The 16335-nt window shown below is 35.5% G+C and overlaps 3 protein-coding genes across 3 annotated transcripts; all 3 read left to right on the forward strand.

The window, feature by feature from the left end:
- Nucleotides 1–1053: 1053 nt before the first annotated feature.
- Nucleotides 1054–3597, forward strand: LOC131613559 (uncharacterized). The gene is made up of 10 exons (XM_058885216.1): nucleotides 1054–1194; nucleotides 1394–1661; nucleotides 1784–2002; nucleotides 2125–2215; nucleotides 2302–2440; nucleotides 2541–2656; nucleotides 2743–2863; nucleotides 2952–3122; nucleotides 3225–3287; nucleotides 3382–3597. The coding sequence occupies exons 1-10, from the start codon at nucleotides 1054–1056 to the stop codon at nucleotides 3595–3597; spliced, it is 1545 nt and encodes a 514-aa protein (XP_058741199.1).
- A 3332-nt stretch (nucleotides 3598–6929) lies between these two features.
- On the forward strand, nucleotides 6930–11244 carry LOC131613560 (uncharacterized). Its single transcript, XM_058885218.1, has 8 exons — nucleotides 6930–7393; nucleotides 7503–7658; nucleotides 7750–7893; nucleotides 7984–8186; nucleotides 8393–8482; nucleotides 8579–9020; nucleotides 9143–10056; nucleotides 10142–11244. Exons 1-8 carry the CDS (start codon nucleotides 6930–6932, stop codon nucleotides 11242–11244), a joined length of 3516 nt encoding a protein of 1171 aa, XP_058741201.1.
- Nucleotides 11245–12317: 1073 nt separating this feature from the next.
- Nucleotides 12318–13846, forward strand: LOC131613561 (uncharacterized). The gene is made up of 3 exons (XM_058885219.1): nucleotides 12318–12418; nucleotides 12467–13149; nucleotides 13269–13846. Exons 1-3 carry the CDS (start codon nucleotides 12318–12320, stop codon nucleotides 13844–13846), a joined length of 1362 nt encoding a protein of 453 aa, XP_058741202.1.
- Nucleotides 13847–16335: the final 2489 nt, after the last annotated feature.

Raw genomic sequence — 16335 nt, forward strand, 5'->3', positions numbered from 1 at the left:
AAAAATATTATTTTATATGTCAAAAATTAGATTATAAAAAATATAAACCTAAATCTAAAAGGAAAATATTTTTTGGAGTTTTTTGATTGGTTAAAAATAATTAAAAAGCAATATTTACATAATTACTAATTAATTAAGCAATATAAATTAATTATGAAAAGAAATAAAATATTTTTATGTTAAAAATTAAATAAACATTTTATCAACTTAAAACTAAAATTAAAACATTTTTTTTGAGAAATTGAAAATATGCATAAATATGGAGTTTTTAATTCATGAACTCCTAACACTACTACATATTAAAAATTACATTGTACTTACTCTATGATGTTCCAAGAGTGGAAAAGAGTGATTGAAATTGATTGAAAGTGGCTATTTGAATGAGCCTTGATTTTTACAAGTTTATTGAAACTTTTGGAAAATATAAAACTTATGCTATGGCTTTGGTGTTTGTTGTTGTGCTCTCCTCTTGTTTCTCCCTTTTTTTCCTCCTCTTGAATGAAGAAAATGAAGTCTACTATCTACCCAATATTATCAAATTGAGCATACTACCCAAATTAACCTTCTTCCAAAAATACATTAACCTGCAAAAAGGGTGTTCCGGTAATTAACAAATTCATTTTTCTCTGTGTCCATGTGTGTTTCTCTTATTGGTCCATTCTCTTGAAAATGTACTTTCCCTCCTTGCCTACTTTACTTTGTCTCCAGCTTCTCACACTTTTCCTTTCTTTCCTACGACTTCAACTCTGTTTCCGCACATAGCCCCTCCCTTCCAATCGTTTTTTTCTCCGTTCTTTTAGAGCTCTCTTCCGGCGCCGGTGAAGAACCCACCGTAAGGTAAGCGTTTCTCCTCCCTTCCAAGCGTTATCTCCCTTTTCGTGTACCATCAACGTTGTTGTTGTTTAAATGTTTTTTCGTTCTTCTGATTAAGTTTCATTCAGAATGTTTCAGAGCTCTATGACAAAGTAATGGTTTCGTGCTTCCTATTCAGTTTCATTCAGATTGTTTTTTCTTTGGCCTGACAAGTTATGCTTCCTTTTCACCACAGGAACAATGTCAAGGGCTCCCATTCTGATAAACGATCTGGTCAAGGGGAACCAAGTATGGAAAATGTTGATTAGGGTTGTTGATCTTTGGGTTGTTACTGAGAAAAATGGCCATCAACACCTTGAGATGGTCATTCAAGATGTAAAGGTATCACTTTTCCTAACATTCAACACTGTTTGTTTGTGGTTTTTTAATTTATCACTGTTTTCTTTCTGTCATAACATCTACTCTTTTTGTTCATAGTTTTCCAAAAACCTTGCATTCTTCTGTGTATATGGTAGACTGACCATTACTAAAAAACTGTGTATATGGTAGACTGACCATTATTAAACAATGTTCTTCGCAGGCTGATAAGATTCATGTCACAAGTTGGAACAGAGATTTCACAAATTGGTCTGAACAACTGAAGGAGCATGAGACTTATATGATGTATAACGGAGAGCCCGTGGACAACGAAGGTCCTTTAAAAGTCTGTTCCCACCCACTCAAGATCGTCCTCAACGGAGGGACTACGATGATGAAGGCGGTGTTACCCGACATACCAACCCACAAGTTCATTTTTCATCCTATTGAAGACTTACTCAAAGGGAACTACAAGCATGACATCTTATATGGTGAGCTAAGACTGTTTTTTTTTTTGTGATATGCTTTCCTTTTTTTAATCTACTTATGTTAGCTCACATATCCATGAATTCAAATGTTTGTAATCTTGCTTTACTTGCTTCAAATATTTTAGATGTTATAGGGGTGTTGCAAGATGTTGTTAAGACACAAATGGGCGGTGGTGGTAGGAAATCTTGCGTCAATATTACCTTGCGAGATGTTGAAGGGAATGTTATCGAGGTGGCATTATGGGAAACTTACGGCAAGCAATTGATGAACTACACTACCCCAAACAACACTTCTGGGCCTACAATTATCCTTTTGACCCATGCCTGGTGCAAGCCTAATTCAGGTTTCAATTACTTGCCAATGCTTCTTATTTGATGTTTAAATGTATCTACTTTAATGTTTACATCACTATTCCATGTTTCATGTTACACTGTCTTCCTTACAAAACCTTGCCTTGCATTATAGTTTTCGGTCTTCCCTCTCTTTCGAATGCATGGAACGGCTCTAGACTTCTCATTAACTTGGACCATCCACAAGTAGCAGATTTCAAAGCTAGGTAATGATTCCACTTCTCTGCAAAATTCATTCAATTTGTGTGTTTCAATTGGATTAAATAGTTTATGATTATCATGTTGTGGACAGCTTTGGAACTACTGATTTATCTGGTATACCTGCCCTTTCCCAATCATTAACATGTGATTCTTCCATGCAATCTGCAAACAATTTCTGGACTAACTTGAGTGAGGTCAAGACTATCCATGCAATCGCTGCACTAGCAAGGGTTTGGCTCAATTTACATCATTTCTTTAATGAAAATGTTCTTATTCCTTATCAACCCATTAACATTATAATTTTGTGATCCAATATATTCTGGGCAAAAGGATTCTTACGCAACGACTATTGGCACTACCGTCGGTTTCAAAGCTTCCAAGAACGGATGGTATTTTGAGTCTTATGCTGGGTCATCTGGAAATACAGATCCTGAACCTGTTATTAAGTGAGCGCTTATTCTTTCCCTTTTACCCAATTGAATATCTTACCAAAATTTCTATCTATGACCTTAAACTTGCTTATTCATGGTAGGTTCAAAGTTGAGGTTGAAGTTGTCTATGGTGAACACAGTGGAACATTTGTTTTTTGGGATAAGGATTGTATTCCTTTTACAAAAATGAATGCTAGAGAACTAAGACAGGTTATGAAAGAGGTCAGAATTTTCACAGGCTTTTCGCTTTTATTGCATTATGTCGGTTACTTGCTTATTAATCCTAAACAAATTTCGTTTTTTTGCATAGGCTGGAGAAGACAATCCTAAAATTTGGCCTGCCCATCTAGATGTTTTGTTGAACAAAGAATTTGTGTTTCGCGTCAAGTATCAACAACAGTACCGACAATTCTCTATCGTTAAAATACTTAGCGAGGAGGGTCTTTATGCCAAGTTTGACAAATACCTCACCCCAGATGAGGTATTTCATATGTTTCATGCTTCTTTTAGAACTTCCATATTCATTTAGACCACTCCAACTTTTGATTTACATTAATATCAATCTGGTTCTTTTCTGTTACAGACCATGGCACCTCAGACCGTTATTGAAACGTCCACGACTGCTCCGATAGTTATTCCAAACCAGGTAAGCTCATGGATCTTTACTTTTGTATATTGTAAAAAACAGTCTACTGTTAACTCCCTAACATGATTAACTGTTTTCTATGTCTCATTTGTAGGGCACACAAACTTCGGAGCAGTCCATCGGTGCTGAGCCATACTCGGCTGCTAACCCGACTTGGAGCCCAGAAGCAAGCTCCAACAGTACTCCAGCCAAGAGGGGTTCAGAGTCAAACTCGGTTAAAGATATCATCCAGGCTGAGGAGATCACTCCCAAACAATCCGCCACTAAGGCCAAGACTGGAAAAAAGCTTAAGCATTTGAAGAAGGAATGATTTGGTGGGTTTATTTCAACAATTTCTCTCTATTTTGTTGTTGTATCTAGCATTTTGGAAGTGTAAGGATTTATTCCACTAACTTCACTGATTTCTGAACTACTCTTTTCTGAACTACTCTCATTATTAGTGTTCTATGCCATGACTTGGTAGTACTATAACTCCTTCAAGCAATATTCCACATGTTTTGTAATCTTTCAGATATTATGAATATCTAATTGTTCATCAATTCGTCTTAAATGCTTAGAATTGCTTGCTTATATAGTGATTCAAAATAGTTTAGTATCAAAATAACCAAACATCCTGCAAGAACAACAACTGATCTACATATACCATAATACATAACTACATGTTCCCTACTCACCTACAGTATTTTACAATTCTCCTAATCACATAACTACATTATCCTAATTGTGCATACATTTACCAATGCTGAAAATTAGCATACAATATTATCACTAATGCAGCCTAACTTACTTTTAAAGAATATGTATTGGCAGTAGTTTTCTTCAATATATTAGCTTCCTGAATATTCAGTAGATTCCACATAAGAATTGGGATTAATAAATTCCATCTTTGAGATATTGTTAGGTAGCAAATTTCTTTTTCACTGTTTTCATAACAAGGGAATAAAAATAAGCAAACAATGGAAGAATTTATGTGAGTTGTGTAATGTATAATTATTTAGAAAGAATCAATGAAAATCCTATTGTGTGAATATCTCAATGAATTATTTGGACATGATTGTTGCTATAACTATGGATGGTCTTATTAGCCATCACACAACTTCTACATGTTCTACCTGCAAGTCGTAAATATGAATTAACTTATGAAACCATAGTTAACATTAGTATAGGTGAATAATCAGACAATTTGATGGATACTTACAAAACATGTTCCATGATTAAGTTGTTAGATAGTAGATGAGTTATGCTGCCTCACTTTGACTATAACTTGCGTGTTATAGAATGAGCTGAACATAATATTTTTCCTACTACTGGGCTAAACCTTAGATCAGTATGCTCCATTCTAAAATAACATTAAAATTCTGTCACAAGACTGAATCTTTGAATGATAGTTGGTATACTTAGCGATGCCCATTTGGATGCAAGCCTTTGCACTTGAGTACTTTTTTAAAATAAATTTCAGACTTAGCATAACTGTATCTTTCCAATAAAATCTCTCTGCTAAAGATATTGGAGCAGTGGTAAACATTAATTCTGCGTTTTTCAAAGCAGCCCTATCACTTCTTCATTTATTTATTGTACAATGCACAGCTACCTTTTTCAGCATTGCACATTGGGCCACGCGGATTACTCTTTAAAACTGTCCTTCTCTGTGCAGGTACAGCAGGTATATTGCTACACATTCCAGCATTTTGGGAAATTCTAGAGATATGTGTCACATCAACCTTAAATGCCATATACTCCTTGACACGGTAAGTTAAACCTTTTCCATATGTTCTGTTTTTTTTAATGGCATACCTTCCATAATTATGTTAATTTCTAAGCTGCACAAGCAAAAGTAATGTGGGATGTAGTTGTAATTGTATTGTAACTTTATACTACATTTCATAGACTGCTACACACTTGCAGCATGTAGCAATGTCTTGTCTCTAGCTGGGGCAGCATACATTTAGCTTTTCTAACCAAGTAGTCTTTGCATTGTGAATATTCACACAGTTTTAACATTTGTAAGCCTAACTACATTTTATAATGCCCAACTATTTACCTGTCCTTAGCATATTACTAATTACCACCACACTTTCACTGCAACCCAACATCAGATTACAAATAACTTTGGTTTAGGTAGGGACTGTCACGAATTGTTTACAAAATTTACATATATTTTGACTCTAAAAAATATAGTTTTAATATGTTCTAATATAATATTCATTGGACAAAAATATTGTACTGACCTTCACACACTTTTGGTCCCTTGAACCTTTCCTGTGAGCTTGGCTTAGCATTGAGCACAATTAGGAACCTTTCAACAACCGTCTTGCAACCCTAATCATTCCTGCTAACCAAGGACGATACATGATATTGAAATAACTTCATCAGGTGCAAATCTAAGCTTGGTTAACCTATTAATGTATGTATGCTTCTGTAATAATGTAACTTGGATTTTCATGCAACCTACTAAACTTACCATTGATTGTCATCTTTTTTCCTACCTGCGAATTTGGTATGCCAGACACAACCTAAATAATGAAACAGATAATTTAAGATCAAGAGAAACTGAATATAATGGTGTTATAGGACGCTATGTGGAATGGGAGAACTGTGGTTTAACTTATGAATGTATGCTAAATTTAGGACTAGATAGTTTAACATTTACATAAAATGCATTTATAGTTAGAAGAGGAGTATTGCTTTAATTCCTATCACTGATTCATAAATACTGCCATCTACATATTCATAACCATATTTACAAGGATTTCAATAACCAACAATAATCATGGCTGGGACATCTAATTGGCAGAATAAATGTTAACCACCTATCCAATAGTTTAACATTTACAGAAACCCCTTAGATAGATAAAACAGGATTATTTCCTATAAGTGATTAAGTCAATAGTCAATGCGATCTACAGAATCATAACCTAATTGCCAAAGTGTTCAATTTACAGCAAGATTCATGGCTGGGACATCTAAAATGTGTTGAGTTCTGACTACCTTTTGTAGTACTTCTACAAAATAATATCTGCTCAACATATTTGTATATTGAACACTGCTTATTAATAACTGTGTCATGTATATACAGCAACAATCATGTATTCAAAAATATTAGAATAAACCTATTTACCTTCCCATAGTTAGGACAGTGCTTCCCTTATTTTTCATGTGAAGGAGCACGAGACTCAATTATCTCAGTAATCCCTTATTTATTCTGATTAGGGATTGCCAAAATTTGTTGAATATGGATGACCTTTGCTTCTCTCTATATAGTGCCAAACATCGTTTAAGGATTTTAGATTGCACTGATCGGTATCTCTTTATACAAATTGAAGTTTGTTGAAGCATTTAATGTATGGCACATCTACCTCAATAAGAGCATTAACTAATGTATCAAATTTTTGTTTGACATTTCTAACTCATTTAGATGATGTCTTTTTACTCTACCATTGAGAATTTAATGCTAACTGTTATTTACTTTGAGTGAGGAGCATTGAATTTTCTGTTCAACCAAGGACAGAACAATATTAATGGTTCTGAGTTACTAATTAGACAAGTGTTTTTAAGAATCATTTGCTTTAAGACCGACATCGTGTTCCCATTACTAATTGTAATATTATTGTGACTGTTGTAGATAACCTTCTGTTGCTACAAATGGAGCATTATCAAAATGTATCAGGTAAAAAGGCTAGAGCTAGAAGAATGTTGCTTTTGAAAGAAATCCGGTCTAAACGTCAAAAAGTTAGTCCTCAACAAATAGTAAGTGGCCAGACTGTGATAAATAATCCTACCTTCCACACTCCAAGACAACCTTTGTCCGACCTTACTCAGGCATTCCAAAATATTATTACAAGAACACCGGTTGATCAACATTCTGTTACTCCAAATGTCAGCGACGCAGGGACAGAACCTAGCCTATTAATACACGGTTTTAAAAATCTGAGAAGCTGCCACATAGGCTCCTTAGGAACAAATCTTTACTCAAAGTTTGCATCAACTTCTACACATAAGGAGAATGATACTTTTGGTCTTCCGAGCAAAACTAACCAGCACCCCCTTCCGCTTCATGAAAACAACGTCGTTCGAGCCGGAAGTTCTTCTAATAGAGCCACATTAGTGTAATTATTTTTCTTTGGAACATACTGTTTCAACCATAGTTTTGATCTAATATGTCAACTGGCTATGTTTATATATTTCTAATGCATTGCCCATTTTCTGTGTCAATAGATGTCCACCGGAATCCAAGACAGCTCGGGGACGGCCTAGAAATCAATATGGAGTTCCAAATATGGCGCTTAACTTGTGCAGAAAGATTCCTACACCAACGAATACGCAACAAACTGACATGCAAACTCAGACCTCAAATGCAAACCCACAGCCTTGGTAGATTATTTGATCATGTTATTAAATTACCCTTCATACCACCTATGTATTTGTAAGACTGATTCTTACTAATCTTTGAGAATTGGTGTAGGTCTTCAGCATTCCCAAAACGTGGCAGGGGCAGGCCTAGGAAAAATACCAGTGCTCCTAACCTCCCTATGAATCATAATACAGAGGTATACAGCCAAACAATTAACAGGAAACAGTCTATTCCAAGTGAAGTCTGCAGATCAAGGTACCAAACTTGACATTCTAACCATTGCTTTGACAATTATTAATAATACTAACTCTCTATATATGCTGATTGGATATTTCACTCCCACAGCGAAGTTGTTAAACAATATGTCCATGGAATTCAAGTACCGCAAAATAGTGGCAGTCTTCGTCGTGACGAGTATACGCCGGTCTCAACGCCTACACATGCTCCCAACAATCGAAAGACGCCAACATGTCCAGTTTTTACACCTACGGTCAATTTGGATTTTAATAGCGACTCAGACAGTGATAGCGACTACGACCCCTTTGCAAGTAAGTTTAATAATGCCATATAGTGCACCGTATCTTTGGTTGAAATTTATTACTGTCCAGACAACCCTTTTTGGAAGTAAACTGTATCATTATTTGAAATTATTAACTGTCCCTTTTTGGAAGATGGCCATTATGTTTCAACTACACCCACACATGTGGTTATAGTCGTTTACTCGCTTTAAATTTTGTTTATCATAACATTACAGCATATCTATCCGAGGATGAGAACTTCTCGGAGGACGAAGATTATGATGCTCCTTTCATAATTCATGATAATGCTGCCGGCCATTCTCAAGGTAACATTTCTTAAACACAGCCAGTATAACACAAAAACAGTTATGCTTAAATATTCTGTTTCTTCTAAAATAAGTTTCTTTTCCATACTTTTGTAGAATATTACGATATCGGATCCCCCCTTATTGAGTGCCGTTATTGTAAAGCGATGATGTGGTATCAAGAGAGAATGCATAAAAGTTCTCATTCCGCCAACCCACAGTTTATGATGTGTTGTGGAAACGGGAAAGTTGAACTCCCACTGCTTAGAGAGCCTCCGGAAACCCTTGCAAAACTTTTGTTTGATCACGAGAGTTTGGTTAGTCGCAAGTTCCAACAACAAATCCGAGTATACAACATGATGTTTGCATTCACGTCACCAGGGGCAAAGGTTGACAATCGATTTAACAATGGACGTGGGCCTCCAACACTAAGGATACAAGGTCAAACATGTCACCGAATAGGAAGTTTGTTGCCTCCGCAAGGTCAAAAACCTAAGTTTGCTCAGTTATATATTTATGACACGGAAAATGAAGTTGAAAATCGAATGCATGGACTAAGGTTATTTCTTTAAACCCTTCCCTGTCAATGTGGCATATATATATATATATATATCTCTTTTGTAAATTTTGTTACTGTTATAATATCTTTTCAATTAATATTCATTTTTTCTCCATATCAAGGAACAAAGAAGATTTTGATCCGGAAGTTGTCAGTCGATTAGCAAGCATGTTGTATCAATTCAATCCTCATGCTAAAAGTTTTCAAATGGCTAAACAATGGTTAAATAATGGTGAAACTCCAAATTTAAAGCTACGGCTCATTTCAAACCGATCCACGGATGGCAGGGTCTATAATCAGCCAACCGTGTCTGAAGTGGCTGCTTTGGTTGTTGGTGACATTGACACCGCAGAAATGAGGGATATCATAATGCAGACAAAGGGAGGAAGACTTCAAAGAATCAACGAGCTTCATGCCGCTTACATGGCTTACCAGTATCCTTTGATATTTCCTTATGGTGAGGACGGTTATAGACCTGATGTTGCAAATAGAGACTTGCCCGCCAACGAAAACAGCATAAGAAATAGGCTCACAATACGCGAATGGCTTGCCTTCCGCATTCAAACAAGGTTATGTGAGGCTAAGACTTTGTTATCTTCGAGAAGGTTGTTCCAACAATTCCTGGTTGATGGTTACACGATGTTAGAATCCGAGAAACTAGAATGGCTACGTAAAAATCAACCAAAGCTTCGAGTGACAAAGTACAACTCTTTAGAGAAAGAAGGCGATCAAAGTCAGGCGCCAGGAATAAGCATAGGTAAGCGAGTTGTTTTGCCTTCTTCCTTTGTTGGCGGCCGTAGGTTTATGGATCAGTTGTATTATGATGGGATGGCTATATGCAGTAAAGTCGGATTTCCCGATTTGTTTATTACTTTTACATGTAACCCAAATTGGCCGGAGATTCAAAGGGTTCTCGGACCTCTACATTTGAAGCCTCAAGATCGTCCGGATGTCATTTCAAGAGTTTTCAAAATCAAATTCGATCAACTCCTTTCAGATTTAACCAAAAAAGGAGTTCTTGGAAAAGTGCTTGCTTGTGAGTTACCTCTGTTCATTTACTTAAACATTTGAATGTGTTCGCTTTCATGATTTCTGATTTTCCTTTATTTATTCCGTGCTAGATATGTACACCATTGAGTTCCAAAAGAGAGGATTACCTCATGCCCATATATTGCTGTTTTTGCATCCTTCAAACAAATATCCAACGCCCGATGACATTGACAAGATCATTAGTGCGGATGTACCAGACCCCAGAAGACACCCTCGGTTATACAATTTGGTAAAATCTCACATGGTCCATGGTCCTTGTGGTTTTGCAAATCTCAACTCACCTTGCATGAAGGATAACAAGTACACCAAGTTTTATCCTAAGAAATTTCAGCCTACGACTATAGTGGATCACGAGGGATATCTGGTTTATAGGAGAAGAAACAACGGACACACAATTGAAAAGCACGACATCATCTTTCATAGTGGTCATGTGGTTCCTCACAATCCAAGTTTGCTGTTGAAATACGAAGCCCACATCAACATGGAATGGTGCAACCAAAGTACTTCCATTAAATACCTTTTCAAATATATCAACAAAGGTTCGGACCGTATTTCTGCAATCATACAAGGACAGGACAAAAACAACGTTGACGAGATCAAGCAATATTTGGATTGTCGATACATCTCCCCGAGTGAGGCATGTTGGAGGATCTTTTCTTATTCTATACATGGAAGGAAGCCCGCTGTAGAGAGACTGTTTTTTCATTTGGAAGGTGAAAACTCCGTGTACTACAAAGACTACGAGCAAGTTGGTGATGTTTTACTCAAACCAAGTGTCACCGAGTCAATGTTTACATCTTGGTTTGAGGCAAACAAAACTTACGAGGAAGCAAGATTGCTAACTTATGGTGACTTCGTTTCTAAATTTGTTTATCATAAAAGAAGTCGGACTTGGAAGCCAAGGAAAAGAGGATATACCATTGGTCGACTCATTTGGGTTCCTCAAAGCACTGGTGAATTGTTTTATTTAAGAATGATGCTCCCTGTCACAAAGGGTCCTTTGTGCTATAAAGACATTAAGAAAGTTGATGGAAAGCAACTAAAAACTTATAGGGACGCTTGCTTTGCGATGGGATTTCTACAAGATGATCGAGAATTTGTCGAGGCTATCAAAGAGGCGCATCTTTGGGGTTCCGGTCCATTTTTACGCAAGTTATTTGTGACAATGTTGTAATCTTCTTCCATGAACAGACCGGAACATGTGTGGCGAAAGACTTGGATGTATTTATCAGATGGCATTCTCTACGAGCAACGCTTATTCACAAGAAATCAAGGTTTTTTTTTTTTTACTCTCACTGTCATGTTTGTTTAGATATATTGCACCCTTCATGCATTTAATACTCTTGCTGCATAATACTGTTTCAATTTTACAGATAAGATGCATCCAATATATTAGAAAAGGAATATCCAAGTAACTTCATTTGCTTAGTATAACCCGTGAAGAACACCAGCATATAATAAATAAAAAACCTTGCCTATTTAAACATATATATGTCATTATGATTTGTGGGAGGTCAAACTTTGTACTACATGCTGAAAATGAATGATTAAGTGTAATTCACCATGTACACGCTTTTTTTATTTTATATTACAAGCAAACTTGCTGGTAGGTTACAATGTATGCCTGTGTTCAATGGAGACTATAGTGCAGAAACCATGTCTCAGAACGTGTTTCCCGTTTTTTATGACTATCATATGCGAAATATATCACTGCCAGGTTGCATTAGCAATTTAGGAAATATGGAAAGTGAACGAAAGTGTGTCTCATTATGTTGCTAAACCTCTTCATTGAAAATACTGATTCATTGCCTATCATCCAAAAGTAACTATCATTAATACATTTGTCTGAATAAAAAACAGTTCTCATCTCTAAAATGCATGACATTCTCTTATTACCAATTATGCTGTAGGTCTGACAATGAGCGATGCCGAGCTCAAAGAAAGGACACTTATGGCCATTGAGACACTTTTACAAAATAACAATCGAACTCTTAAAGACTTCAAGACAATGCCATATCCAAAAGATTTTGTCGTAGAGTTTACTGGAAATAGGCTACTTTACGATGAACTTCAGTATGAAGTTGTTGCTCAAAAACAAATTTTTGATACTTTGTATGCGTCTCTTACAGGTAAGTAGACTATATTAAATAAACATTTGAAAATACTTAAATTATATGTTTTTATTAACACTCTAATTTGATTTAACTATTATAAATAGATGAGCAACGGAGCATTTTTTAGGAAATCATGGATGCTGTAGAAAAGCAACAAGGTGGGGTGTTTTTTTTATATGGCTATGGTGGGACTGGTAAGACCTTTATGTGGAACACTTTATCAGCAGCACTTAGGTCCAAAAAGAAAATTGTTTTGCCGGTTGCTTCAAGTGGAATTGCAAGTTTGTTGTTATCAGGAGGAAGAACAACTCATTCTAGATTTAAGATTCCCGTTCCTACTTTAGAGACTTCTATTTGCAACATTGAAAAAAAAGATGATATTGCTGAGCTGCTTAAGTTTACGGATTTAATCATCTGGGATGAGGCTCCTATGGCTAACAAGTTTTGCTTCGAATCATTGGACAAATCCTTAAAAGATATCATGAGTGGCCCCACACATGCATCTAAGAAAATATTTGGAGGCAAGGTTGTTGTTTTTGGTGGTGACTTCAGGCAAATTCTCCCTGTTATACCAAGAGGTACTAGATCTGATATTATCCATGCAACAATTAATGCTTCTTATATTTGGGATCATTGTAAAGTATTGAGACTTACAAAGAACATGAGATTGCAAAGTGGTCCACCTACTACTACAGCTGATGAGATTAGGAGCTTTTCTGAGTGGATTTTAAATATTGGAGATGGGACCATGTGTGAACCTAATGATGGTTATGCTGATATCTGTATTCCAAATGACTTCATAATTTCAAACTTTTCAGATCCGATTCAGGCCATTGTTGAAGATACCTACCCTGATCTCATTCATAATTATCTTGATTCCAATTATCTTCAAAGTCGTGCGATTTTAGCTTCAACAATCGAAGTAGTTGATGATATCAACCAATATATCACTAACCTTCTTCCAGGTAGTCATATGCCACTTAGTTCATTTCCTAAATGTTAATCTTAAATATCTTTTGTACTATGATATTACCTTTTTTCTCTTAACATTATTAACTAATTATTGGTATTCTTCATGATGTAGGTGAAGAGAGAGAATACTTTAGTAGTGATTCCATTGATAGATCTGATGTAACTAACTTTGATGCATATGAGCATGTGACACCCGAGTTCTTGAACGCTCTTAAAACCTCAGGATTGCCTAACCATTCAATCAAGTTGAAAGTCGGGGCCACTATTATGTTAATGCGCAACCTGGATCAGTCAGAGGGCTTGTGCAACGGCACACGACTAACTGTAACCAGACTTGCTGCCCATGTCATTGAAGCGAAGATCATTTCTGGGAAAAATATTGGTAACATCTTTTATATTCCTAGAATGTCTTTATCCACCTCACAGTCTCCATGGCCATTTAAATTGGTGAGACGCCAATTCCCAATTATTGTTTCCTTTGCCATGACTATTAACAAGTCACAGGGCCAGTCACTTGACAATGTGGGATTGTATTTGCCAAAGGAAGTTTTTAGTCATGGGCAATTGTATGTCGCTATCTCAAGAGTCAAATCCAAAAAGGGATTAAGGATTCTTATTCATGACAAAGAGAAACAACCTATGCTCTCTACCACCAATGTTGTTTTCAAGGAAGTCTTTCATAACATTTAAAAGGTTCAAGGCTACATATTATTTAGTACCAAACATGTATCAAATAGATTTACCACTTTGAATTGTTATTCATGTGCAATATAACTGAAATTCTGTTTTTTTCATATCTTTCAGGTTATATTCATTCACTTCATTTTGGAATGTCATGTTGCTGCTCGACTTATTTTTTATAAGCTTTTGTAACTCTTTTTGTATTTCTCCGCTTATTTATAGCAGCATATTGTTTGGTCAGTACTATGCTTATAACATTTGGAATGTTACTATAGCCAAAAATATTCATATGGAGGCTAATACTTCTGCATTTTCATGACATTAACAATACTATCAATATATTTTTTGGCAGATTATATCTTTTCATTATAGTCAAATTCCATATGTTAATTTCATCCGGAACAACACAACATCACTAAAAAATAACCCGTGCGGCAGCACGGGTCTGTTACTAGTTCTATTTATAGGCAAAGAGTTTGATCTTGGAAGCCTTGCAAGTGGAAATTGTCATGATTGATTTTGTGGAAAAAATATGATAATGGAATATTTTCAATGAGTGTATTTCTTAACCATGGTTAAAACACTCAAGTATTATTCTCTTCAACCTTGCAATAATATATTTAAGCATCTTAAATTGGTCTTGATTGGCAACCATAAGCATCTTTGATAATATCTTTGAATTATCTCACTTTAATTAAACTTTAAATGAATAAAATTTAATTAAAATGAAATAAAAATGTCATGAATCATGGATGGGTCGTGGATGCCCTTTAAACATGTGAGAATCAAGATTGAATCACAAAAGAATTGGCCTTTTTGAAAAAAAAATCAAATTTTGGTCATTACTTGTTTCATGCATTTTTCCAAAAAAGGTCAACTTCATCAAGGCATATCTCCCTCAATTTTGATCCTATGAAAGTGTTCTTTAACTTTTTGGAAAGCCCAAGATGTCCTCTACAAGCCACTTTGGAAGCGTTTTTGCATTTGGAGAAGTTATTTTGATGATATGGGCTTTGACAAAAAACTGCTTTTTGTTGACTTTCAAAATGACCCGTAATGTTTTGGCTTATATCTCTTAGGCGGAAGCATTTCTTGACCTTGGTCCCAACATCAAAGTTGTAGAGAATTGAATTTCCTTGAGAATGAGCTTTGGTTGGAATTTTCTGATAAATTATGAGAGAGTTATGGTCGGTCAAAGTTCAGTTGACTTTTAGCTAAAAAACTCTAATTTTGCAATTTTGAGTTTTGTCGATTTCTGAACTTTTCTTGATGAATTATGATCAACCATTGATCACATGATGAATCTTTTGACAAAATATGGATGTTGACAAAAAATTGCATTTTTGACTGTCTGTTGACTTTTTGGTCAAACTGGTCGTCTGTTGACTGTTTGAGCTGTTGACTGTGCGTCTGAGCGAATCGAAGTTTGAAAATTTGTCTGGTGGTATTTTGAGACATATGGAGATCCATGAAATCCATTTGAGGTCTCAAAAACTCGTTCTCCTGAAAAAAAAACAAAAACCCTAGTTAGGGACTGTTTGTGTAGGAGACAGTTAGGCGTACCTGATTTTTGTGCAGTGTTGAGTCTCTGTTGACCACGTGATTATCAGAAGACTTCTAGAACAAAATCTTGGAAATTTGAAGTGCGAAAAATTGATTTGACTGATGGTACAAACACGGAGAATTGCGCTGATAGCGGGTTTGACTGGTAACTAGCTGTCCGGGTATTAACGTAACAGTTAAAGTGAAAATTCAACAGTTTAAAGTTAATTTTTTTCTTTTTTTTTGTTTTTGTTGTGTTAATGGTGAAAAATTTATTTACCTGAGCTGTTAGAAAAACACAAACATAATAAATAAATAAAATATACTGTACGCGAACGAAAATACCGATAATAACCTTGAAAATAAATATTTAATGCACAGAAAAATAAATATTTAACACACATAATATTATCTTGATAATTAAACTACCGTACGACAGATAGTACAACATTTAATACTAACAGTACAAATATTACATAATATAATGAACAGTACGACAAATAAAATAGACGGTACACTATTTGAAAGCGACAGATACAACAAACTTTAAAAATGACGATTAATAATCCATGCTATGAACAACAGAAAATAGATGATCGGAAGTGTAACCATCGCAGGTCCGCATTTTTCAGGACTATGCAGACAGAAGAAGGACATGATCACCGTAAAAATAGTGATGACTATAAGAAAAAGTGTATCCATCCACTTTGCCATTTTTGCCGAGGAAGAAGAGAAAATAATTATGAGATAAAAGTTTGAGAAATTTGGGAGATGAGTGAAATTTGATGTGAGAATTTATGGAAAAAATGAGGAGTATTTATAGAGTGAAAAGAGAGAGATAGAGACGTTGGGAGTGGAGTGTACCGTTTGAATAGTAGTAGGATTTGAAAAAAAAGTATGGTAGGTTTTGAAAAGAAAAAGGGTATAGAATAAAGCTAGAATTTAATTTGAAAGAA

The sequence above is a fragment of the Vicia villosa genome, linkage group LG6 (genome assembly GCF_029867415.1).
Source record: "Vicia villosa cultivar HV-30 ecotype Madison, WI linkage group LG6, Vvil1.0, whole genome shotgun sequence".
NCBI lineage: Eukaryota > Viridiplantae > Streptophyta > Magnoliopsida > Fabales > Fabaceae > Vicia > Vicia villosa.